The sequence below is a fragment of the Excalfactoria chinensis genome, chromosome 5, assembly GCF_039878825.1.
Source record: "Excalfactoria chinensis isolate bCotChi1 chromosome 5, bCotChi1.hap2, whole genome shotgun sequence".
In the NCBI taxonomy this organism is placed as follows: domain Eukaryota; kingdom Metazoa; phylum Chordata; class Aves; order Galliformes; family Phasianidae; genus Excalfactoria; species Excalfactoria chinensis.
Genome location: NC_092829.1, coordinates 27,898,739 through 27,925,714, shown reverse-complemented (window position 1 = coordinate 27,925,714; position 26,976 = coordinate 27,898,739). Strand labels below are relative to the sequence as shown.

At 34.9% G+C, this 26,976-nt stretch overlaps 1 protein-coding gene across 4 annotated transcripts in view; it reads left to right on the top strand.

Annotated features, from left to right (window-relative positions):
- The window catches only part of FMN1 (formin 1), a 118,356-nt gene that overhangs the window by 13,629 nt on the left and 77,751 nt on the right, over window positions 1–26,976 (top strand). For all 4 annotated transcript variants that reach the window (XM_072338205.1, XM_072338203.1, XM_072338206.1 and 1 more), the window contains 3 exons: window positions 5,473–5,534; window positions 21,986–22,773; window positions 25,004–25,154. In XM_072338205.1, coding sequence (XP_072194306.1) covers window positions 5,473–5,534; window positions 21,986–22,773; window positions 25,004–25,154 — 1,001 coding nt within the window. The remainder of the gene's footprint in view (window positions 1–5,472; window positions 5,535–21,985; window positions 22,774–25,003; window positions 25,155–26,976) is intronic.

Below are 26,976 nucleotides of genomic sequence, written 5' to 3'. Positions count from 1 at the left end.
AAGAATTGCTGCATGTGAGCTAAAATATGTAGTACGTTATGCATTTTTACGTCTTTATTTGTTTAGTAACACTCAGCTAAACATCTCTGTTTAGCTTTAGAAAGTTCAACCTGTGTGCTTCAAAACTTTTGTGACCTGAGCTGTTTTCACTGTCTGGTTTCTGGTTTGAGTTTTGTTATCATACTGTTTCCAAGGGACGTGAGAGCTGACTCCATAATCTAATTGACATTTGCTGGCATCCTGGGAACCCTCTCCACTTCATGCAGGCTTCTTCACAGTCCTGCCACTCTGTGCTTGGCACTTCTCAGCTTACCTCCACTGGGACTGGCAAACATAGGAGCAAAAAGTCTGGCGTCCCTTCCAACTCAAGCCATTCTATGGTTACGTAGATTAGAAATATGCAATGTGAGTAATCTCAGACAAAATAAGATAATTTTATTTAACCCACTTGAATCTGTTTCTCATTAGAACTCCAGCTCATTTTTCTAGCATTCTACTGCTTTAATTTTCTTCCATAACCTTATCTCCCCAGACTAGACTTCTCTTTTTCTAATGCAGCTATTTTTTCCCTACTACGACTTAGTGAAGCTATTCAGTAAAATCGCACAGATCTCGGGTATCTTTAGTACGAGATAATAATTTCCTTGAAAGTGGTCTGAATGGCTTTCAGAACCTGGAGAAGTAATTTGACCTAAGCCAGAGGCATCTCTTTTTATCCTGCTTCTGTGTTCAGAGAGTACCTTCATGATCTATCACTGGTGTTGCCTTTTGGGTTTGAAAAATATATATGACAAAACCTAGATGCAAAATGTATAGATGTAAAGGACAAAAGTAGAGAAAAGTAATAGTGATTGGAGAAGGAGAGTGCATTTTATTGTAATTATAATTCTCATGATAATGAAGACCAAGAAGAAATTTTATCTATTTGATAAATCTCAGCTACTTCCATGTCAGAACACTGAAGTAAAATGGACAGTTAAGTTTGACAGTAAGGAGATTTCTATTTTTGTATAGTTAATAACTGGTTTATTTTTCCAGTAATGTGCATACAGAGTGGAAGCTTCACACTGCCATGTTTTCTTTATTAACTGAGTTAAAATAACTGTTAAAATCATCTTTAGCTTTCATTGCAGCCTCTGTCCAGCTCCCTGTGTACTCTGCCAGTGCTGATGTTACTTTAAAACAAGTATCTCATTAAAGCATTTTTCAGTATCATGGCATTTAAAAAACTTTGGTAACTACCAGAAGAGGTAATAAATATTTAAATTTATTTGTCATGTGTACATCTGCTTTTTCTCAGTATTTATTAAAAAAACAAAACACCTAGTTTTGTGATGATTTGCTGCAGTGGATTATAATTGCTGAAGGAATCACCAAGTTGCATAACTAAGGAGTATGCCAAATTGAGAGGAAAAAAATCAACCCACATTTGTTTTACTTTTCCTGGGTTGATGTCATCTCAAAATAGAGGGAAAGTGTACCAGAAGTAGCAAGAGAAGAGTTAGAGCTGGTTGGAACTGAATTTGTGCAGTGAGATTATTTACTTTTTTGCTTGTTTGTCTTATGTGAATGACTAACATTTTTCATTGTTTCCTCAGTAATTAAATCCTAATTGCTTGTGGTCATTTTTCAGGGAAGGAGCACTTCCCATCTGATTTGTATCTGATTTGTTTGTTTAAAAAGCCCTTCAGAGAACTGTCAGAATTGGGGATAGCTAACTTATTTATACTTTACAGCCACTTTCTTCCTGGCAGGCAGTTTGGAGAGCAGGAAAGTACAACAGGATGTTTATACCATCAGTCTTCTGTTATCCAGCATTAAAACCTCAGAAAATATAAAAATTCTGACATTTTATAAACCAGGGAGTGTGCTGAAATGGGATACATTAAAGAGCCACCCTGTGATGCCAGAAGAGCTTAGGTATATAGTTGAAGGTGTACAGAAGATGGAGTCAGGCTCTGTTTCAGTGGTGCCCAATGATAGGACAGGAGGTTCTGTCTGAACACCAGAAAACACTTTTTTTCATTGTGTGGTTGGCAGAGCGCTGTCATAAGCTGCCTAGAGAGGGTGTTAAATCATAATGCTTGGAGATCTTCAGAAGTCATCTGGACGTGGTCCTGGCTCTGGGTGAACTTGTCTGAGCAGGGATCAGACCCAATGGCTTCCAGAGGTCCCTTCCAACATTAAACATTCTGCAGTTTTGCTCTTCTGGAATGATTAGCTTTATTTTCACGTCAGTATTGTAGCAGCATAAATTTCATTTGCAGCATTGTATCTCAGCTGGCTCTGAGAACAATCCAGATATGTTCATGAAACTTAACTAATAAGACTGAACGAGTTACAGTGGTTGTGCTAGAATCATCTTGGCTGCACACAGAGTCAGATCAGGTTTCTGAAACTCTGACATAGTTTCTCTGTAACGTAAACAAACCATTCACTGATTGTGTGAAGAGTTAAATGGAAGTTAAGGACTTACTGCTAGGAAGAGTGTATCCTGTAGTTCTTTCATCATACAATTCTCTCTATTAATATGTCATTATTTATTTTGCTGTTGTGGTTTTGCCATTCTAAGCAGCATCACATCATTAAATAGTTAAACTTCATTATTGCCAGTATGTTCAGAAATAGATTTTTGGGACTGCAGTTATTCTTTCTAGTAAACTCTTCAGTGTCATAATAATTCAGATTGCCATCCCTGCATGCAAGTTGTTTTTCTCGGATGTTAATTATCTGTGCAAAATTGTACCAAATTTTGGTGACTTCACAAAGAAAACAAACATGAAATGAATGCTTATGACTTAATCTGTATTATATGATTTTATCATTGTGTTGTGATTTCTTATCTGGCATACACACACACACACACAAAAAAAAAAAAAAAAAAAAAAGGAGCATTTGCTTGAGAAGAAGGAAAATGTTATGCCATTGGTTGCTGGCTTCTATTCAGTGGATATTTCTTTTTAACTAGGGGAAACTGTAATGGTCGAGAGAAGCAAAATAAACTTACACTGTAGAATATCAGTTTATTGGTTTTTAGACAGTGTTTTAAGTTTGTTACAGTGTATGATACACTTGTTTTTATGTAGTAATGGTATTTTAAGTAAGTGATCAGGTTTATTAATGTTTTTTGTCTGGTAATTACTAAGTATGCTTTTATTTGGAAAAAGAAAGCTGTAAAAGAATCTCTACTTTCTGCTTTACTCTATAACAAAACTTACACAAAACAATCTCTAGAATTTGTTTTGGAATTTTCATCTAGGAGAGGTAATGAAAAACACATGCCTTTGGGAATTTGAAACTTAAATAGCTTAAGATGATGGTATCTTGCAAAATGTCTATTATGTACAACTCCTTTTTTAAACATTCTTCAGCTGTTTTTGTACCACATTAGGTTTATCTGCTGGGGTTCTTCCATCATTTAGTGGTTGCACAAATATTTGTATCAACTTAACAGAAGAGGTAATTGGGATCTGGGAACTGGTGAACATGGTGAAAAAACTGCTTTAGATGCCAGAATGGGTCTATGCCAGCACATGTTCATACCCAAATCCTAAAGAATGTTGAGCATTGGGCAATCCCAGAGAGAAAGTAGATCTTTTGTTAAGCTAAATCTGTAGATCTGCATAGCTTTGTTAGCCAAACTAAGAACCAATTGTTAGAAGAATTTTCAAAGCCTGTTGTTTGCTTTGGCTGTCATGTGGCCTTTAAGAGCTAAACTTCAAGTCACAATGTTCCTTAGGTTCATGCCCTGCAAACTGACTGCTTAAGCAGCTGAGGTACCAGAAGGGTCACAGCTTGCTCAGGGAACCCGAGGCAGATGCTTTTTAAAATCCAGTTTAGGTGAATGGATAAGCGGAGCTGATGTCCAAAGAGTGCGGCAACCGGTCAGAAGAATTAATAGAGGGAAATCTACTGACCTGTAGATTTGTCTGGTTATGATTCAGTCTGCAGTCAGGCAGTTTTCCTGGGATGGAAGGCATGAAGTAGGACCTTTTTATAGAAAATGGAGGAGTTTAGGTGGATAGAAGTACTGGTTGGAATCACTTGTGTTTCTTATTTTGTGTCTTGTAAAATATCATTCAATTTTCCTTTTGATTTTGTTTGTAAATTCAGCTGCTCATATATAAACTCACCTGCCTCTGAAAATATTTGGGAAAAAAAATGGCTTTACATTAAAAAACTATTAAAATTATACAGACTTCAGGGTGATCAATATTATCTATCTTTTCTTTTTGTCCATGTGTTCTGAAGAGAAAAAGAAAAATGCAAAATAAATAGATAAATAAATCACTAATCTTTGGTTGATACTTTGATCATATAATGCTTTTTTGTTGGTTCTTCTATTCCAGGCACCATCCAAATCCCTTTAGTTTCTGGGAGCATTGTCAGTAAATTTTAAACTCCTTGGACTATTTTCAGTCCTTTAATTTAGGTTTTGATTCCTTTTTTAGTTCAGGATGCAGAAGCCAGCCAGGGAACTGGAAATATACCGTCAGATAAATTTTGATTTAGAAGTTGATAGAAGCGGAGCTTTAATGATCTAAGAATGAACTCCAGTTGCTTGTTAAGAAGAACTATAACATCTGGACCAATATCTTAGAGACAGGCTTCTCTTAAATCATTATACAACTGTAATGAAAATTCTCTTTTCTTCATCTGGTCAGATATAGCCACAATATAGTTTGAGGGAAACTACAGCATAAGATATGAGTTCTAGTGATCATTTGGTAATTCTACACTTTTACTGCCATCACTAGAACTGTGTAGTCAATTCTTAGCATCTTCCAATTTGCTCATCATCAGTGTTGAGAATCATCCAGTTTTTCACTGGTGACTTAAATTTCTCTGGCTTCGAATTTCATTCTTTTGATTTTATTACATCTTTACCGTATCAGAATTGCTCACTATATGGTATAGTTACTCCAGTAAGGTACTTATCTCTATAATCAATCTTCATTTGGCCAAATTCTTTCTATCTTTTGCTGTTGGGTGCATTTTCAGACCTTTATTCATATGTGTGACTAGTCCTGTACCCGATGTATGTGCATTTACTGACTGTATATTTATGGCCCTGTTTAAAATATTGTATTTAATTAATGCTTTTATAGAATGTGAGTATGCATGCGTGTGTCATAATATCCTACCAGCTCTGCTGTTATTAGCAAAGCTGAACCTTTTGTTTTCTTTTGTTATTCCAGTCTGTCATATCTCTACACAATCTTTCCCTCTCAGCATGGAATACCTCCTTTCTTTATCCTCTGTTTTCAGCAAAGCTGCTGAAAATCTGGTCATGTGGTCCTAGAAGAAAAATGTTAATTACTATGTTGACATTTTCTTTTCTATCACCATTTGCAGATCTTTTATTTGAGAACCTGCGTCTGTGTTCTGGACTTCATGGTTTAATATGAAATATGTGGTGCTGAAGATGTGTTCATTTCTGACTCTAATGGAATGTACTTTTTATTTTTACAGAGTACCAAGCTGCCATTTTGCATTTGAAGAGGGAACACAAAGAAGAAATTGAAACATTAAAGGTATGCTTTTGTAATATTTTTTTTTATCTTTACCCATCTGTGCATTTTACGGATTTAAATAGTGCAAAATATATTCTGCATCAAACATTAGAATATTCTTTCTTTCTAAAGGTTGTTTTTTTTTTTTTACTGTAAACTCAGAATTAACTTCATTATAATCTATGCATGTACTAACAGTTTTCTTATTTCCCTTTCAGAACTTTGCTTATTTTTTTTTCTCTCAGGACAATTTCTTCCCTGTGTCTCAACAGCACTTTTACCTTTGCTTAATATTTTAAGGTGTTGTCATTTACCTGCTCAGCCTATCTCAGTAAAACATACTTCTGTAAAAGCAGTTTTATACAGTGTAAGATAGAAAGGAGTTATAACCTGAAAAATAAGCACAGTAATTGCATTTATGAGACTGCCTGGAATTCTGTATTGTGCCCTCTTTATTAATGCCTATTTTTGTAAATATGGACTTGACCAACTATCTAATTGCCAACATTTAATATTAGAATGCTTAATATTAGAACTCACTTTCTCTTGACATGATTAACTCCACTAAGTGAGGTTAAGAATTACAACAAAGTGTTTTTATGATAAAAACTGGAACTCAGATGCCAGTGTAACACAAAATGAATTCGTTAAGCAGTCCGTCCCACTTTAAAGAAAAAATAATGGCATTTTCCTTCTCTTTTGTTAAATATTTTAAGGCATTATTGTATCAGTACTAATGTATTACATTAGAAAGACATGGATGTATTTGTACATCATGAATTACAGAGTATTTATATCTGTGTCTGCGCAAAGGGGCTAGGATGTAATAGTATGAAACCTTTGAAATGGAGAAGTGTGAGTTCTTTGAGTAGGTGGGGTGAAATAGTGGTAGCAGCTGGTGTCATAGAAAGGACTGCTCTGCAATAAGCTCTCTGTTCTGCTAGAGTGAATTACTTGCTTTCCTAATAAGCATCTGTTAAAACCCAGCACAGGGATGTGCAAGCTTGTACTGGAACTAAGTAAAGCAATATTGTACAATAAACATTAAAGTAATAACTCTTACAAAGAGTAGTGTAACTATCACACAACAACAGTGCATAGATGGAAAAGAAATTGTTGGTTTTGAGAGGGTGTTTCAGAGAATACACAGGATTTTTGAGAGAAAAATGTATTTGCACATCTTCAGCAAACCTGGGAGCAGTAGAGGTACAGCAGACAAGTACTGGTAACAGGAAAACAGAAGCTTGGTGTGACCTAATTGCTGTAGAGTTATCTCCTGCTTTGACCTTTCACAAAATTCAGATATTTTCATCATAATGTGATCTTCCCAATCCCATCTTTCATTAAAATAATGTTGGTGTTGCACATTTTGTTTTCCATTAGAGTACATGTAAAGAAACTGGAGGAGAAGTAGATTTGTTTGATTGCTTCTCATAGCTTTGAAAATATACTCTCTTAATATTAAAAAAAAAACAACACCAAACTATCCAAATCTGGATTATTTGGGTTTTCCTTAAGGCACTGTTATGTCTTAATGTTTAGTTGGGTTTCTGTGTTATTTTGCTTAGTAATAAGGAAGCTGTGAGTTGATCATTTTCCAACAAATGGAATTGTGAAGTAACTTCCAGCAATGAGTACACCATAAAAACTGTTTTATACGTGTAGATAAATAGAACTTGAAATGAGCTAAAGTTGAAATATTTGCTGTTCATAAGGTAGAAGGATAATGCAGTCATTCTGTCAATTTCTGACAGGCTGTTAATCGTTTACTTATATTGTGTATGTTTGTTTGGTGGTTACTTTGATATTTGTCACTGTTTTATCTCAGACTAGTTAGTTCCAGCAGAAAAGGCTATGGGACCATTTTGTAGAGAGTTTGGGTAATGGAAGTGTTGTACAAAATTTGTATCGTGATGATCAGAAAAATAATACCTCATTTTGGATTTTATTTTTAATTAGAAGTCATTAGAGACCTTTCACAAAGTTCTGTTTGCCAGACTAATGATTCCTAAGATAAAAAGGTGATTTTTCATTTTACAATAACAAATAACACACTTTATGAATAACATTGGTTTTGACCTGCTTTTTGTTGGTGAGCCTGCATGTCTTCATTGTCTCTTCCTCTCTGCTTCTCCTACCAATGCCTCTGTACTTAGCAGAGTGCTGCTTTGATTTTTGGACCTCAGCCCAGCCTGGTGTAAGTCGTCAGGTTCATAAAAGATGCATAGTGACTAAACTGCTGAGAAATGATGCCTTAGTATGCCATTTCCAGCAGTTAAGGGTTTCCTGAAACAAAGTCTGCACTCAAGACATATAGTGCTGATGAATAAATGATAATATTACATGGTTACAGGACTTCTGGATTCTTTGCCATTTGAACAGCTTCTCTGTATGTCTATGGCAATGAATATGAATTCCTTGTACTAGAATGTGACCCTCTGTAGATTCATCCCTTTTGTATGTACAAGCGTTCACAACTATTTACTTCCGGTATGCGTAGGATGGTAATCTGAAAAATTTTATATAGTATCAGTATAATAACCTAAAAACATGCTTAGGAAGGAAATATTGAATTTCTACACTCTTAATATATCTTTTGCCCAAGAAAAGTAAGCACTAAGTTACTCATTATGTGAAAAGAATGGCAAATCTTTGTGCATCATGTCATTTTTTACAGTGGGTGAAATCTGAGAGTGAAATGCTGCTTACATGGTCATGTTGCTTTGGTAAATTATCAGTTGTTAGTTCTGTTTCTAAGCTTTAGTTTCTATTTTCATTTTCTAGATGAAAAAAATGAGTGCAGTGTTCAGTGCTTTCCCCCCTTTTTTTTATAACCTGCCCGCTTTGAGAGGTTGCTTCTTCTGCATGATTTTTGAGCATCCTAATAAATCCTTTCTCTGCACCTCCCTTATTAGCCTTTATTATTTTCTATTTAATTTCAAATGAATTTTTCCTGGGTTTTGAAGTTTGTTAAAAGTGTTTGCCTTTCCTTGAAATTGCTTCATTCTGTAGTAGTTCTTATATACAACAGTGAGTGGTCATGATTTTTGTTCATTCTTTATGTTAGCAGCATTTGCACTGGTGAAAAAGGAATGAGAAAGCCACACACTATATAATGATTCTTGTGGTTTTTCATTATTTTGAGGAGGATAAAACATCCTGTGGGACCTTACAGAGAAATTGAATTGTGTCATGATTTAATGTAATAACTTTTTGCAGTTTGTTTGTTAAAGATGTAACAGAAAAATATGGTGATAAATAGCCCAGCTGTTGGAAATGCTTGTGTTAAATATGATTTTGTACCGTGTACTGAAGGAACCTATAACAGAAACTTCTCTGGATCTGTTCTTTTGCAAAAATGATCCAAATTCCATACTGGATAATTATAAAGAAAGTTGCTCACTTCTATAAAAGATAAGGAATGAGACACTCTTTCTTATTCCCAGTATGCCTAGAAAAACCTTCAGGAGCTCTGAAAGGTACTTCCTGTCTGTTGGAGAAGGTTCTTTAAAAAAGTGCTGTTGAAAGCTTAAAGCAAACAATGACAGAATCCTCGCTGAGTGGAGGAAGTTAAAAGAATGAGATTATAGGGCTGTAGCAAAGAAATTTACAGTGGTAGATAAGCAGAAAGAGGTGTGTCTTTTATAAGCGGGTCTTGACTGTGGATTTGTTTAGTCTTGGGGGTACTGTTCATTTGGAGTGAGTGGGATTTTGAGCAGTTATGGTTATTAAAAGTATCCACTGTCTAGAGCAGTTAGTCCTCAGCTGTGTCAGAAAAGGAAGAAAGTTAGGCATAATCTGTCTCAAGTAATCTACATGCAGGGGCTTGCAGTTGAGAGATCTGTTTGTTCATCATCAATAAAAAGTGTCCTGTAGTTCTGTCCTGAAGGCCATGTAATGTAATCTTTTATTTTTCCATTTTCTTTTGTAAGTTATATTTTTTCCTTGACTGTGTGAAGTCAAGGCTTGGAGAATGTGCCCTATGGGGAGAGACTGAAGCAAGTGGGGCTGTTTTAGTCTGGGAGGAGACTGAGAAGAGACGTTATTGCTCTCTTACAATAACTGAAAGGTGCTTACAGAGAGAGTGGGGTTGGTCTCTTCTCAATTGTGACAAGTGACAGGACGAGGGGGAACGGCCTCAAGTTGCACCAGGGTAAGCTTAGGTTGGATATCAGGAGAGACTTCTTTACAGAAAGGGTAGTTAAACACTGGAATAGACTCCCCAGGAATATGGTTGAGTCACCACCCCTGGATGTGTTTAAAAACTGTTTGGATGTGGTGCTCAGGGACGTGATTTCGTGGGGGTTGTTAGTTAGGGTAGTGTGGTTAAGTTACGGTTGGACTCAATGATCTTTAGGGTCTTTCCCAACCTGAGTGATTCTATTTTTTTTTTTTTTTTTTTTATTCTTTAAGAACTGTTCTGTAGACTCCTGTGAAACGGGTCGAAATGAACCCAGAGCTTTTTCCATCCAGCCAGTGTGAAAGGGTTGTTGTCTTTCTAGGTGGCTCAACTTGCAGGAATTGTAGCAGTCCCGAGAAATGTAAAACACTGACAGGAAAGGAAGGAGAATGACATACAGATGTATTGAAAGATGTATCTTTATGTTTTCTCAGTAACCAGAAGCTTTATTAATTTTTTTTTATGACACTTGAAATCAATTTTAGTCATATAACATTCATAGTAATTAACAATGAAATATTGAATCTTTATCGTATACAATGAATAACAATCAGAATAGTTCATATCTCTTAATGAGTTCATGAACGCCCATAATTCAATTGAAACATCCTCATAAAGGTGATGCATACGAAGGTTTACATATTAAAAATAAATACTTAGTTTATACCCATTTAATTTTAAATACATTTACTAGTTTGTGTCCTCAAAGAATTTCTGAATTCTTTATTAAAACGGAAGTATGCATTTTTAAGGCTCTGAACCGTTTCATCTGCGCGGCTGAGGTGTATTTCCTGATGCTGCCGCCAGGTGGCAGCGGAGCCTTTCTGCTGTAGGCCCTGCAAAAGTAAAATGCCAGTTTCTCAGTACATGATAGTAGTCATCGTCATCTCAGTGTTTTGCCCTGTAGAGCCATGTACACAGTATCTAAGAACCAAGGAGATGAAAATTACTTAATGTTAAATCAAAATACTGTAAAGGGATTGCTGAACTCCAAATGAAGGAAACAATATGTGAGCAATATTTCATTGATATTAGTTAACAATTAATCCAATGTAAGAACGTGGTGTACAATTTATAGAACACGTGGAAAAAAAGTTAATACTTTTCTCCTTCCTTTTAGTATACAGGTACCAAAAACTCTCCTCTCTTCAGTTTCACACAAGCTTAATATTACTTCTGGATGATGAAATCTAAGTCTGGACCTTCTTTGTCATACAGTTGTTTATTACATTTCCACCAATTCACTACATCTTTTGCCACTTACCATACATACAACACCAGAGTCTTTAGTTTTAAGTCACAGCTTTTTGTAAAAAATATTATGATATAAACAATATAATTATTATTAAATAAGAAAATATAAGTATTGTGCATTTGCATGACTATATCTCATACATAAAGTTATATATACACATAAATAATAATCTGTGCTTGATAAGTAAGAGAAACCATAGATAATGCATAAATTATATAATGTATCTAACATAATAATACATAATAATACAATAATATATGTGGTAGATACATAAAAAAATAAAATAAAAAATGCTCCTTTTAGAAAGAAATACCTTCAGTTGCAATTAAGACAACTAGAATGGTATTATTACTGACACCTAAGTCTTAGTTAGCAGCAAAGCAGTGGTGGGTAAGTGCCCATGATGTGTAAGACTGGTCTGGCCTCATTTGTAGAATGTAGTGTGGGGTTTTTGTAGTAACTTTTGTGGTCTCCCTAGTAATTTTTGCATTTTTGCAAAGGATTCAAGAGCTAAAATGTTGAATTGAGTAGGGAGTTTCCTTTTCACAGAACTTTGAAAGTGGCTTCATATCGTAAGCTGAGATTAAACACCGGAGCCTCAAAGTCTCACAGAGAGAGGAACGCGGAAGGGAAAGTCAAAATTGTCTGATAATTTCAAAATGATTAATTTTTATTTTGTTCTGAGATCACAAAGGCATAGAAACATTTCCTTAATTACTGAATGAAGAAATAAAGCTTTGCCTATGTGATGACATCTTCATTCTTTTCACAAATCTATTTCTACATCCTTTATGCTATGCAGTTCCTTTCCTGGCCCTTTGTTTTTTCACTTTCGGATTTGTTTTCCCTCACGGTCAGTGTGCAGCCCTTTCTGAGTGCTTCCATTTCTATTTAATTGTAATGTGGGTGCAACAAAAGATGCTCCTTTTCCCAGTTTGGAATTTGTACTTTAATTCTGGAATGCAGTGATAAATAGTGTTGAAAGTTGTTGTGTGACAGAATGCTTATCAGAAAAAATTCTTGTGGAAGTGGGTAATTTCACTTTTGACATTTAAAATGCTTTTTATTTACACAGACAAGTAGAATTCCAGCTTCAGAAACAACAGTGTAAGTTAGATTTTTTTTTTTTTTTTTAACACCCGATCAAAACATTTTAACATATTTGATTTTTTTTTTTTTTTTTTTTATCCTAAATGTACTCTTTTTAAAAATAGGCTATAACTACAAAGTTGAAAAGTTTCTGATGCTCATAGGTAGAGATCACAAGTAAAATTTTACCGATGCTCCCCCCCACCCCAGTTGTTAAATGTGCCTGTGTGTATTCTTTCTTAGGGATAGGGACTCCACAATTTGTCAGGAGTCACCATGTTCTGAAATCTACAATTAAACTATTGGGGTTAGTGATGAATAGTGTTGAAAGCTCTGATATGCTGAGTACTTAACAAAACAATCTTGAAGGACTGGACAATATGCCGACTTTTGTTAATGCTTCAGGATTCAAAGATTAATGTTTTTAACCTTTACAAGATTACATGTCTATGTAATGTAGCCAGTTGCTTTGTGCGTTCTTTGGTGGATTTTCATGTCCCAACGTGTACAAATAAAAGAAAATCCGCATATTGTGTATGCTTCTGCCTGGTGACACTGAGTTGCAGTCTAAAAGAGCAGCCAAGGTCAGCCAGGGTTTATTAGTCAGTCTTTCCTAATGAGCTGTTCAGGCTTTTCAGCATTTCCATGTGTTGTTACTGATGAAGGTCTCTCAGCTTGTGGTTAATCATTGATACTACTCTTGCTTAACTTGAAACGTTTCGATCTTTTGTGCTCAGCTGTGAAATGAATAGTTCCACCACTGTGCATGCTTTGGGTGCCTCTATGAATCTTCTTGGCTGCATTGTTCTCATGAAGACATTCTCCATGTTTAACATGGGGCCTTTTTGGAGTATGTGACAGTAACAATACAAAGATCAAGAAAAACATAAAAAATATGAGAAAGAACAGACTGAAAGCCTATGAAATTACATTAAGATGACAATTTCAGTACTCCTGTGACTTCTAGAGAATAGCAGCAGGATACTATTTTGTTATCTTGAAATAGATGAATCTCAACAGTTGAATAAAAATCACTCTGTAATGATAAATTTGCATGACCAGTAGTAGAAGAGGTAGACTAGCAGACTGGGGAATGAGAGCAAAGGATAAGAGCAATAAAATCATAACTTTCTACACTGTACATACAACCACAGAAAGAACTATTGAGCAGTGCTTCACCTGGAAGCACGTGCTGTCAATTGTATTCAAGGTGGAAGTCTGGAATAATTATCCATGGTGTATGAGTTGATTTCCTTCCTGTACATCCTCATCTTCCTCTTGTTGTAGGTAATGCTGTAATTTTTTGGTTCTTTATTACTTTTTTTTTTTTTTTTTTTTTTTCCTCCCCAGAAAGAAAGTTAAATTTAATTTATTTGTACTGTTTTCTGAAAAGGTGGAGTTTTTTTGTTTGTTTGTTTTTTAATCTCTGGGGACTAAGTGATTTATTCATTACTAATTAAGTAATATCTTATTTAGTTGTTTATTATTATTTAGTTATTATTATTTATCTTATTTATCTGTCTTTGAACAATGTGAGAAAATTGCCTGTTTTAGATTTGGGAAGATGGAAATTCATGAATCATAAATATTTTTTCAGCACTGTTATTTTTCTTTAAGATAGAACATGAATTACTGATGTTCTAAAGATTTCTCTAAATCAATCAGTGCTTATTTATAAAAACATGTAAATAGCACTACCTGTATCCATGTCATAATCTATAAACAAGTACTTGATAGTGTTGTCTGTACTTTCGTGCTCTTTTGTGCAAAAATCTATTTCCCCTCCTCCACTGACCCTGTGTATCATATTCTTGATATAATTGGTGTTTTTCCCATTAATTGTGCATTTACTTTACTTTGTGTCTGTTGTTGTTGTCAGATAAATTGAATATCCAGGAGGACTTTATGTCGTTTTCATTCAGTGCATCTTAGATTGCCACCCTGTTAATTTCATCTGTGCAACTTTACTGTAAGAAGTGGTGTTGTTTAGGCTTTATGTCTACTGCAGGTATGCTAATCCAAGGATCACCCCATTTAGTAAACAACTTAATACAGAACATGGTATTAGATGGTTAAAATGTGTATGGGGTATCCAAGACAATTCATATCCTTAAAAGATTGGTAGGACTGCCCTTGTGCTGAAATTTAGACACATTAGGAAACATTTTACTTATTTTGCTTAATTAAGGTTAAAATGAAAGTCTTCTAGGAAATTGCATTATAAAACAAACAACCTACATTTATCATAGTTTGCAAAAACCAATTTATCTCATCACCTTGAGCTACAGAGTATGTGCTAGGGAGAATAAAGTACAGCATGGTGACATTTAATTTTGACAGATTTGGAAGACATCTGTGACATAGGAAACAATTACAGAGAAGAGACATTAAGTGAAATGTGATCATACAAGTGTAAATCCACTAGAAATTCAGTAGTATGAGTGTTTCTGATCCCACTTTGATTTTGAAAATATATACCCTCATGCTAAACTTAGTGGCCTTTTGAAATTTACTACACCAGATGCTTGTTTGGATCTAATCATCGTAAGCCTTATCTTTGAATGATACCCATTATTTTCTTTAGTTTAAAATTTCCAGTAAAATTCCCTTTCATAAGCTCTAATTTTCTTGCAAATCTGGTGCTTTTTGTACCGATTGCATCTTTTGGTGCTGACTAAATTTTTATATGGCAGTTCCACAAAGCCATCAAGGATTCTAAAACCCAAAACTGAAGCTATTATGCAATAACACTGGGGCAAAATTAACTTGTACTTGTTAATGGGTGGGTGCCACAATTTACTTTTGGCAGGGAGGGGATCATGCTGCCGAGAAATCAAAAGCTAGGAGCTTGTCTCCTGACCCTCTTTTTGATGAAGTTGCAATGTGAAAGAAAAACCCTGGAAACTGAAGTAGAGCACACATGGTGGAAAGTTGTATGTGTGAGGTGGCAGAAAATCATGAGCATAGGCAGTAGGATAACACTGGCAAGCTGGAGGGGGAGAGAAGCGGATTGGAAGGTGAGACACAAAACTGCTTGTAGAAGATACATTGTAACCACTTGGATCTGGTGTCCTAATAAACCATCTATTTGGAAATTGAGTTTTCCCCTGAACATGTATCATAGAATTAATCTATTCAGTATTTGGTTTTAGTCTTGTTGGTTACTGAGTGACCAAGGGAGGTCATCCTCTCTTGCTCTGTAAGAAAAATGTGGTGTGAGTATAGATGGTTCTATTCTGAATTTTCCAATGTCACAAGTTTTAATTTGTCAGAATGTTTCCCATGTATAAATCTGACCTTACAAAATGTGTTCATATAGGCATATATTACTATTACACTTTCTTTATACACAGAGGCCTAATTTGAGCCTTCTGATTCAAGACATTTCAGAGATAATTATTGGAATGCTTAGGTTTGCCATTTTATGTTTGTATCATATTTCATTTTTAGCTGACTTCACACCTACAAGTTGGATACCAGAATCTCAGGATAGCTGTTTAGAAAATCAATTGTATCATTGGTTAAGAGTTGAGAAAGTCTTCAGCTAAAGCGCCTCATGGTACAGAATCCGTTTTGGCAGTTTAGCATTATAATGACTTTGTTGGAATACTGTACCTGGAGTTCCATGCTTCACCACTGTGATACCAATGATACACCATTGTGCTTCAGTACACATGAAATAGAAGTCTTAAAGCTTAGTGCTTGCCCAGATACAGTTTCTGTTGTTGTGTGGACTAACTCTCATCATGTTCTCTGAATGAGAAGCTGGTTTTGTCAAAGCGGAAGATCCATGGAAACACTGATCAAGAGTGAGCAATTTCAGGTTGCTCTGGCAGCCACAGCTGTAGTTTTCTCTTTCAAGTAATTGACCGAAACTGTTTTTGGTTTTAAATAATTTTTTAAAAATATTTTTGTGTATTCAGAATCTTGTAAAGAGAGTGTCTAACAGAATGTGATAGTGCCTACTCATAATTTACTGTACATTAGTTTAAAGTAGCCACATCTCTTAGAAAATTAGAGAGTCATTTCCTAAGTTGAACTTTTACTACTGTGAGCCAAGCAGAATATCTGAAGGCCAAAAACTGTATCTTAGCTAGGTGTACCAGTATCTTTACCTGCTAAGAAGCTGTATCAAAGACATAGAAGAAGACTGGTTGTAAACACAGTGATGAGTTTTCTTCGTAATGTTACCTGACTGGTAATTATTCTGTTTTTAACCGCTAACATTTATGATAATATCTGCAGAATTTGGAGCTTCCTGGTTAAACCAAGGTGGAAGTTTTGCAAAGTATCTTTGCTTGTAGCATTTCTTCATACAATTTGCTTTGATAAGAATATTTGCAATTTGCATTTTCTTTAATCGCTGTAATTGAGGCAAGTATTATATTGTCACTGTAAAAGAAAAAGTAAAAAATCTGCCCTTTCATGAAGTTTTGAGGTTGGTTTTTCTTCCATAGAAAGTATGTACCTTAATGAAAACTTTTCTAAATGTGAGGTTGACCACAAAGGTAGGTAGCTTCATTTCCTTTGCTACAGAGAAATGAGGTAGCATGTTTTGTAATATATTGTATAATATATTGAAGAACAAACTGTTTCATCAAAGGATCAGTTTGTTTTTGTTGAGGTTCCTCTCTGTAACACCGATGAGGAATGTGATATTTCCTCGCATAGCTAGGAAGTGAATGGTTTTCTGCAACACAAAATGTTTTAGGTGTTTTCATTGTACATGCGTACTCTCTATAGAGAGAGTAGAGAGGGCGCTCATTTCATCAGTGTAGGTATTCACAGATTTTATTTATTTGTTTATTTATTTTGAACAAAGATTATGCTCATGAAGAATGAAAAACTTCAGTTTCTAAAAGTGCAGAGTTAACTTTGAATCTCATACTCTTAGAAGTACTCATAGCATCATTTTGCTGATTATTCCCTACTGCAAAGTACTATTCACTGTTACCTGTTACCCTTCTACCGAAATATAATTATGTCCTTACTTACTGTTTTCCGTGCGCTATACTTATGCTGCTTTTTGTTTCAGCTTACTTTTCCTTTAGCCAAATCATTCACTAAAGCTTAGAATGTGATGTATAGCATTACTCTCCCATGTCATTACAAGACTTTGTTATTGTGACTTAGACTTGGAGCCTGGCTGCCAAAAAATTAGTTCTTTATAATGTGAAGCAATGTTGACAGTAAACTCTACTTTCCTCTCCGCCCCTCCCCAAAAGAAAAGGAAGAAAAGAGAAGAAAAACAAGATTGCATTACAATTCTGGCAACATCAGCCACACTAATAAAATCAAATTCAATGTTGTTTTACGACTTTGAATTTATGTGACTGCACGGGATCAAAGGATTTGTATCCCACTGGACTGCAAGGTCTATAGTTCATGGCAAAAAAACTCATCAAAAAGAGCATTTTAGTAGTAAGGCTTTTCATTTTAATCAGCCACAGTAATAAAAAAGCTGTTAGGTGTCCAAAAACATTCTCCCAAGATCAGAGACAACTTGCTCTCTGCTACAATCAGTTTTCTTATTGGATCCATACTGCCTCTGTAGTTTTAGAAACTAAAACTTCATCTTCACCTTGTTTTTGGTCATTTTTCACATTGTTTTCAAATTTTATGCACCAAATCGTTATTATGAATTGGTAGCAGTAATGAATAATTTGATTTTATGGGTAAATGACAAATAATGTGACTTCTTGGAAATTGTCAACAAAAAAAGTGATTAACGAAAACAGAGTTGGAAATACTGTTCAGTATTTTTATATGTTATGTTTTAAAGTACTTGAATAATGCCAATTTATTTTTTTATTTTTTATTTTTATTTTTTCCTTCTTGGGTATAAACTTTGAACTCACACAGAAAACAGATGTCAGCATTCTTCTATCTTTACAGACTTAATATCTTAGGCAGCCCTAAGACCAAGGTAACAGAAACAAGTGAGAAACAAAGTAGAAAGTAAGTAGACTGTTTGTAACAAAAAAGGCTTTTGTTACTGTATTTGGAATCTAGGTGAGTTGTTCATGGAACAGCTTCAGAGCTTAGTGGTGTACTCTTAATGCAGGTTGTAGTTTCATTCTTTGATTAGCTTAGGCTCAGAGACAATCTACCAAGTACATCGTTTACTTCTGTTGATGTGCTGCATGATGAATTGCGTCCTTCCATTCTGCAGAAATTTAAATGTCTAATGGAGTTAAAATATGGAGAGCTTTTACCAATGAAATGTGTCAATTTTGTTCATTCGTGTGTTGGCTTTCCTTGAAATTTCTGACTCAATTTAGCTTGCTATCCCTTTGTTTGTAAGCCATGTGAGATTTGTTTTGCCTGGCGAAAAACTAGCTTACTTTTGGGAGGTCACTTTCTGCAAAGATCTCTGTCCCTTTCTGTATGATATAATAATTATGAAGATATGTGATTTACTGTAGTTACATTCTCTGTCCTGTGAAATTCTGGTGCCTGTGATGTTTTTACTGACATTACTTAGCAAAGTGCATCTGTGCCTAGAAGTTAGAGAATCTGAGGCATTAATAACTTTCTTCTTCATCTCTTTTGGACATGCCCAGCTTCATTTTCAGGGCAGTTGTTTCCCTCGGAAGATATGGCTTCGATGGCATTTGCTGCCCCAATGAGAGTTGAGAGTGGCACCACCCCATTACCATGCTAATTTGCATTTGCCTATATATGTGGAAGAATATTTTTTTTCCTTCAGTACTTCATATTATATTTAACAGTCTTTATTCTGTAGGGTACAGAAGTCATTGCATAGCAAAATGGTTAAAACCAGTCAGTATTAACTTCAATCTGTTTTTTGTTGTTGTTTGTGTGTTTGTTTGTCTTCATGCTTATGTTATTATGTTTTATTATGTTCAAATTTTTGGTTAACAGTTACTTTGCTTTAAAATTTTGAATGATTCCCAAATACAAAGCTACATGTATTTATTTGACAGATTCATGAACTGTTTAAAGTCTGGTGCTGTTTTTTTCTGTGGGCACAGGTATTCCACAGTGGAGTAAATCGCTGACCAGGTGCAAAAGTAGATAGAATTGCATCCACAGTTACATCCTGTGATATACTGTGAAGTACAATGAGCATTATTAGAGATAGTTTGCATATCTTGGGTTCTAAGAAATTTCAAGGCCTTAATGGGTGTTCTCTTTGTGTGTTTGATTAGAACTTACAGAAAATGAGAGATTTATGCTTAATAAGATTTAATAAGATGGTTCATCTCAGTAAGATTGCATGTAAATTGGACAGCTGAGGAAAAACAAAGACTAATGATTGGGAGCTATGTACTCTGTAACTGAACTCTCTAAATGAGTTAACTTATCTAAAATAGTTGAATGGTAGCTATTAACAGTAAAATTAAAATAAAAGTAATTTTTTTTTTTTTTTAAATCTGCATGTTGCAGTGTAACTTGGTATGTTGTAATCACTATACTAGTGATTTTATATTGAAAAATTACTCACTCTAAGGCTGTCTTTCTTTCTCAATTGTCTAAATGCTATTTATCAGTAGGTAGTTAAATACTAATAAGATATATAGAAATACTGTTTTCAATATATTGGCTGTGATCATATTTGTTCCCAACTGTCTTTGTTGTATTTTCTCTATAAAGCTTTGTATTTGGTCCTTTAAGTTAAAAAGAGAATAGTAGCCTGTATATATAACTTATGCAAATATTTTGAGTACTGGAAATGTTTGAGAATGGGCAATCCATTTTACATATTTTTTGCCATCAACTATTAGTATAGCATTTACTGTGTTCTCTTGAATATGGCGATATACCATATGTAACTGATTATATTTGCTGAGGTATTTGTTAGAAAGGAATTTTGATTTTTATGTAAATTGGCACAGACTTAATTTTTTTTCTTTGAAAAATTCTTTGCTAAATCTCTGATTGTTGTTAAAAATTTAAAACAAATGTATGTTTTTTCAAGGGCAGAGATTTAACAAAAAAAGACATTTTTCTTCTTTGTCAAGACAATGCAAGAATAAAAAGTGTGAACTCTTCCAAAAACTGAGGATGAAAATACTTAGAATGAACAAAAAGTCAGAGGCTGTCTTTGAAAAATGTTTTTCTTTTCTATTCTATGCACACTACTTTGATGACCAAATACTATTAAGAAAAAAAAGCTGTGAAGTCTATAAAACTTTTTTCAACAGCAACTCAAGAATTCTTATCATCCCCCTCACCCCCTACCCAGGAACATTCCCGCTTATAAAATAGTACAGCCTCAGATACTTTGTGTCTTCTTTATTCTGTTTTTTCAATTTTCATGGCTTAGCATAAGTAACTAATTAGATGGAACAACAAGTTTGTAACGTCAGAAAAAAGAATAAAATTTAGCTCACTTTCTCTACACTGTGTTGTTTTTCCAGACTAATTAGAGTAAGAACTAGTAGAAGCGTATGCTTCTTAGTTTAAGATGTAATCTGTCACTGATATACATAGAATGGTATTGTTCAATGATGACATGCCATTTTTATGGTCACTTTTTGGAGTAGAATTGCACAGTAAGCAGCAGTGAAAAAATGTTAGTTCAACATTTACTTGCTGTTTTCAAAGAAAAGTCCTGCATGTTGCTTTCTCTAAACAGTGTTCTAAAAAATGTCTTACCATTTTAGTTTTCAGAATTCTTTTTAAACACTTATAGTTCCAATAAGCATTGCCTAACTTTTCAATGTAGATTGCTGTAGAGAGATGTATGGCCTCCTTCTATCTGTAGATACAAATTATTTTAAAACTTAGTATCAGAGTAATTCCATATAATCGGTGGAAAGTCTTTCTTTGCCCATATAAAATAGCATTACATGATGCTACATGATCATGCAGTTGCAGAACAAATCTACTTGAGTTAATAACATTGAATTGACTATAACTTACTATACTGGTCATATTAACTTAGTTGTTAATCTCTGTCACTAGTCAGAGCAGAAAAATTATCCCATTGGTACTAAGAGATTTGTTTGTCAGTTGATATTATCATTTCAAAGACATATAGGTAACCTACATTTTGCATTCTGAATGAGGGAATATAATCTCTTCTGTGATTAATTTTGTGCTTTATGATCTCAGTCTGTAATGCTGGATGGGAGTAGATTGTACTAACTCAGCTTAATGTATTGTAATGTATTTTAGTAAGAAAGGATTTTTTTTGTTTGTTTTTAATATGAGTCTTTTGTTGATATCCTAACCATTGCTAGTGGTATATTTTTAGGAAGAGCATAATGCAGGCTTTCTAATGTTTTACATAAATATTAGCATATAAGAGAACGAAGAGTCAGCTGGACCACTAGCTTTTGTGAGGTGGTTTTGCTCAAGGAAAACATATGGTGTCCTGTTCCAATGGCAAATACTAGATAAATCTTGGAAAATCAAACTCATTTTTGAGTGCAGCTGTACTGATGAGGCTTTAACAGGCATGGCCCTGTTTGATCAGAATCAAAGGTGTAGATGTCTGTAGCCTGATTTTTGACTGAGAGCAGAATAAGAAACAAAATAATGCTTTTAGTGGAGAGGGTTAGGCCTAAAAGTGTGATGTTTTCATTGTCTTTAAAATGGGTGTGGGATGGAATCAGACGACTTATAAGTTTCTTCTGGGCTGGCAACACTAAGAATTAAGATTTAAGTGGAAAGTACCTGCCTCTAATCTGGTGCCTGTGACAGTAATCTCGAGAATAAATCTTTATTGTGGTAAAAATATACTAAGCCGAAAGTAATATAGGGAGTACAGGAGGAGGAGTATTTGACAGAAACTGGATTGTGTTACTGGCTGAATGATGAGAGAGTTATGGTCACAGCGAAGAAACAGTGATCTTTTACGTGGCAAGGCTTGAAGGTTTAATTTAATATATTTCCTAAAAGAATGAATAAATGCTATAAAAAGTGAAATGGTCAAGAGAATAGAAGAATATTCACTGAGGGGTTTTTGTTGTTCTACAGTCTCAATTTGAACTCAGGGTATTCCATATTCGTGGAGAACATGCTGTAGCAACTGCTCAGCTTGAGGAAACCATTGCACATCTGAAGAATGAACTTGATAATAAATTGAACAGAAGGAATGAAGAAGCAAGGGATATTGGTGTTTCTACTGAAGATGATAATCCACCAAAGACATACCGAAATGTATGTATACAGACTGACAGAGAAACTTTTATAAAGCCTAGTGAAGAAGAAAACAGATCTGTGAAAAACAACCAAATAGTACCCAAAAAGCTTAATATTTCTTCTTTGGCACATAGTATTTCTACCCAAGGTGAAAATAAGGACAGTTATGATGTACCATCTTCAGAAAGTGTCTTATCTTGTCAACCAAAACAAATGCTGCCTCCACCACCACCTCCACCACCTCCACCACCTCCACCACCTCCTCCCTTCTCTGATTCTTCACTACCAGGTTTAGTTCCTCCACCACCACCTTTGCCAGTGGGTCCAACTTCAGTGACACCTCACTTTGCATCTGGGCCTCCACTGCCACCTCAAATTTCTGAAGGCTGTAGGGATTTTCAAGCACCAGCACCACCAGCACCACCACCACTTCCAGGGTTGGGACCTCCCCTTCCTCCTCCACTGCCTGGATCTGGGGTACCTCCACCCCCACCACCCCCTGGACCTGGGCTCTTTTTTAATAGCACTTTATCTTCAAGTCAAGGTCCTCGGAAACCTGCCATTGAACCTAGCCGTCCCATGAAGCCTTTGTATTGGACACGGATACAATTGCAAGGCAGCAGGTACAGTGAATTCATTTGGACTTAGTTTCTGTTTATATGCCATGGTATAAGTTTATGTATGCTATTTAAGACAATAACAAGAAGTGAAAATACATCTAGAGGCATAGAATTTGTATGTATTAATAACAAAATATAAAGGAATCAGTTATAGAAGTCTAATAATAGATCACAAGAAATTATTTTAAGATATTAAACTTAAATTAAAAATTATGCACATTATAATAGAAGGAGCAGAGTATAACAGAGGGAGTCAGATACTGATTTTTTGTTGTTTTTTTTTGTTTGTTTGTTTTGTTTTGTTTTGTTTTTTTGTTTGTTTGTTTTTCCCCTACTGGAAAAGATAATTAGAATTAAAATTGAAATATTAAAATTTGGTCAGGTAAGATCTTTGACTTTGATTTACTTTGACTCTCCAGTCATTTAAGATAATGCTTTATTCAAAGCACCATGTCAACTTGTATTATTTTTGCTCTGGAAAAATTAAACTTTAACTTAACCTCTGTGTATAGTTTTGGTGTAACAGGAAAGGTGAAGTATATGCACAAATAAATACATGCTGCAGAAGAATCTGTAGTGTAAAGCATCTGGTATAAAGGTGGTATGGTACTGGCAGAGACATCTGTAGTTAAAACACACGGTTTTATTTGTATATCTAGTTTAGTTTACAGATTTTTGACTGAATTTATTATTAATACAACAAATAATAATTTTGGATATTTTTTCTAGTGTAACCAGACATAGAAAGTTATATTCATTTATATTAGTTGGAGCAATTTGATTTTACTTTCCCAAAATTACTTGTGAAAATTAGTGAAATGCCAGCTGGTCCAAAAATAAACCTTGTATTTTTTCCTATTAAGTTACTGAGATCAAAGCATTCCTTCTGAAATGTAGATAGTTATCTGCTGGATACTAGGTCCAATGATCCAGTATCATCATTGTCCACACTAGAATTTTTTTCAACAGTCTTCTGCTCAGAGCAGCAGCTACCTGGGTCTTTGAAGTTCTTGTTACAGAGCCAAAAAGCATTGTTCAATGAAATTGTTCAGCTAGTGTCAGGAAAGCAAAACTGTTGAACTCTAGCCACTTCCCATGATACAGAATATGTTCCATCACTGGATGCTCATGGAAAAAAAAAAAAAGTTCCTTAAACATTCACTGCAATAAACGTGTGATTGAATATTAAATAGAAACAATCCTAATTTTCAGTATTTATGTGGCTTTTAGAGTCCTTTTCTCCATTGTATTTGTAGATATTATTAGATATTTTTTATTTATTTATTTATTTATTTTGCACAATACATCTAGTAAATATATGTATGATGACATCAGTCATTCATAGTTCATAGGATTTTCCGCAATGTTTCTGGGTTTTTTTATTGCAACTTATTTCATTGCCTTTTAGTGACATCTGCTGGAAGAAATGGGCCTGCTTTCTACTGATATGACTAAAAGAGCAGTCCGAAGATAGTTTTGTCAAATTTACTTTCATAAATGAATGAAATTTTGAAACTCATTCAGAATTGAAGTGCTTTATTTGAACAGCTAAAAATTACTTTTCCTAAATCGAGATAAAACTAGAGTATCTTGTTTAGTATGTTCCAAAGTGTAAATATTGATGCTTATCTACATTGTATCTGTTCATGAAAGATGGAGGTAAAAGAGGAAATATAATCCCGTGTAAAATTTGAGTGATGTGGAATTCTGGTTAGTCTCCCAAGATGTAGGCCACTTAGGTTCTAGTTTCTTAAACCTGAAACAAAGTTACATATGGGCATGAAGCATCTGAAGCTAACATGAAATTAGTCAAGACCTCTACAAATACTCTTAAAACATGTTTGAATAAAGTGTGATCACTATTTGTTGATTTTTACTTTTATATTTCTAGGAAGATTATTGGGAATTAGTCAAAAAAGCTGCTGCTGAAATACTCCTAAGTTGAAGTGGCAGGGATCTTCAGAGCTGTATTCGCATAAGCTGTAGTTGCAATATATGGTTATTGTAAAAAACAAACAAAAACTATCATATGTGCCCTTTGATAGTTTAGCAGGTAGCTATACTTCTTGGTACAGCCTTCTGTAAAATATTTTGACTCCTTACAAGAATAAGATACAAAGGAAGAATGCTGTTAGCGTGCTAGCAGCGCTTGTTTTAGTTTTAAGTCTATCGTTGGTAAATTTTTATTAATAAATATTTAGTATAAGTTTTATTATTTTCTTTCCCTTTATAGGAAAACTGCCATACCAACATTATGGGAATCACTAGAAGAACCTGATATACTTGATACTACTGAGTTTGAATATTTGTTTTCCAAAGACACCACTCAGGAAAAAAGAAAACCATTATCAGAGACTTATGAAAAAAAAAACAAGGCCAAAAAGGTATTTCATTTTTCTTTGTATTTTTATTTTACTGCTTTGTTTTATATTTTAAGAAACTTCGTATTAATTTACTGCTGAACTAGCACCTAATAGACAAGTTTCTAAATGCTGTTATAGAATACAGTAAGTAGAATTGGTTGTTCAACCTTAGCTATGGAATTAAAATGTATTATAATTTGTAAGGTTTCTTCCTTTTGAAAATGAGTGTTCTACATCTTGATGAAGTAGAAAAAATAGTATGTAGAAGAATGGAGTAAAAGTTGTGATGTGTATCTTCAAGTACCAGTATTTCAGGCTGTGTCTGACCTTGCAATTATTCATAAGTAAAGGCTACCATTAAATCATTCTAGCAAATCTGTTTTCCTTAAATTTAATGTTATTGAGAAAATAAAGTGTTATGGAAGTGTTATAGGAAAACTGCTCTTATGTGTTTTTAATGAGGAATGCCAAAAAAGTCTTTGCTGGTATAGCTCAGTAGCTTTGTCAAGAAGGAACAGGGAGACCGCATCTTTGATGGGTGAAAGTTTGTACAGCACTTGTCATTATGGTGTGCTGTCTGCCTCAGACATGGTCAATTACAGAGCTGCTTCTCAGTTACTGTGTGCAGGTAGGGCAGCGTAGTTTTCTGAATTCTGAAGTAATGTTTTCTTAAAACAATATATATTTTATAAACCTGTTAGTATGTTGTCACAGATTATCTAGATTTACCTGTATCCGTGACAGGGCAGCTGCCCCGTAGGGCCTCCCCTCCCCTCCCGGGGCCCCGGAAAGGAAGGGAAAATAAAACAGTGGCAGCAATCTAAGGAGGAAAACTTATTTTACTAAATATGATATCGGAATACAATGATTGAGGCTAATTAATTGAACAAAACAAAGAGAGAGAGTCCCCGAAAACCGAGAGGCCTACTGTGAAGTCTAGGCGACACGGCAGGAATGCTTCTCACTCCCTGAGAGTCCGAGAGAGAGAGAGTTCCAGCCTGGGAGCGAGATTATAAATGTCCTCCTCCCGTGACTTATCTCTGGCCGCGGCGTCCTCTGGGATGTGTAGTTCTTCTCCGAGAGCTGAGCACCTGGGATGCTACCATTCTACGGAACTGGAGTATGGATGATCCATACTGCACATGATGTTATAATGTGGAATATTGACAGCAGCACCACAAAACTATGACATTCCACCCCTTATTCTACATTATTACATCATGGTTAATATATATATACATATATACACGTATATAAAACTATGATAGCTAAATAGTACATTTAAATGTAACATAATTAAATGTATAATTATAATAACTAAAACACACTACACATGCAAATATATACATAGATACATAGAATTATTGACTGCACTCCCCCAGCATCAAATTCCCTTGTGGTACACATTGAACATCCCCATCCTTCTGCATTACCCACCAAGTGCACCCAGGTCCCTGGGCAAAAACAGTTCCACGGACAGGTTTTCCTTTTCCGGAGGCTGGAAGGACCCAAACAGCTTTTCCCAACATGTTCCTTACATGTACAACAGGGACCTTATCTCCTTCTATTGTGTGTAGGGGGCTAGATTGGCTAGGACCATCACGATTAACAGATCCTCTTGTATTGACCAACCAAGTGGCTTCTGCCAGGTGCTTTTCCCAGTGCTTAAATGTTCCACCACCCATTGCTTTCAACATTGTTTTCAACAACCCATTATATCGTTCAATTTTACCAGAAGCTGGTGCATGGTAGGGAATATGATAAATCCATTCAATGCCATGATCTTTGGCCCAAGTATTTATAAGGGAATTTTTGAAATGTGTCCCATTATCAGATTCAATTC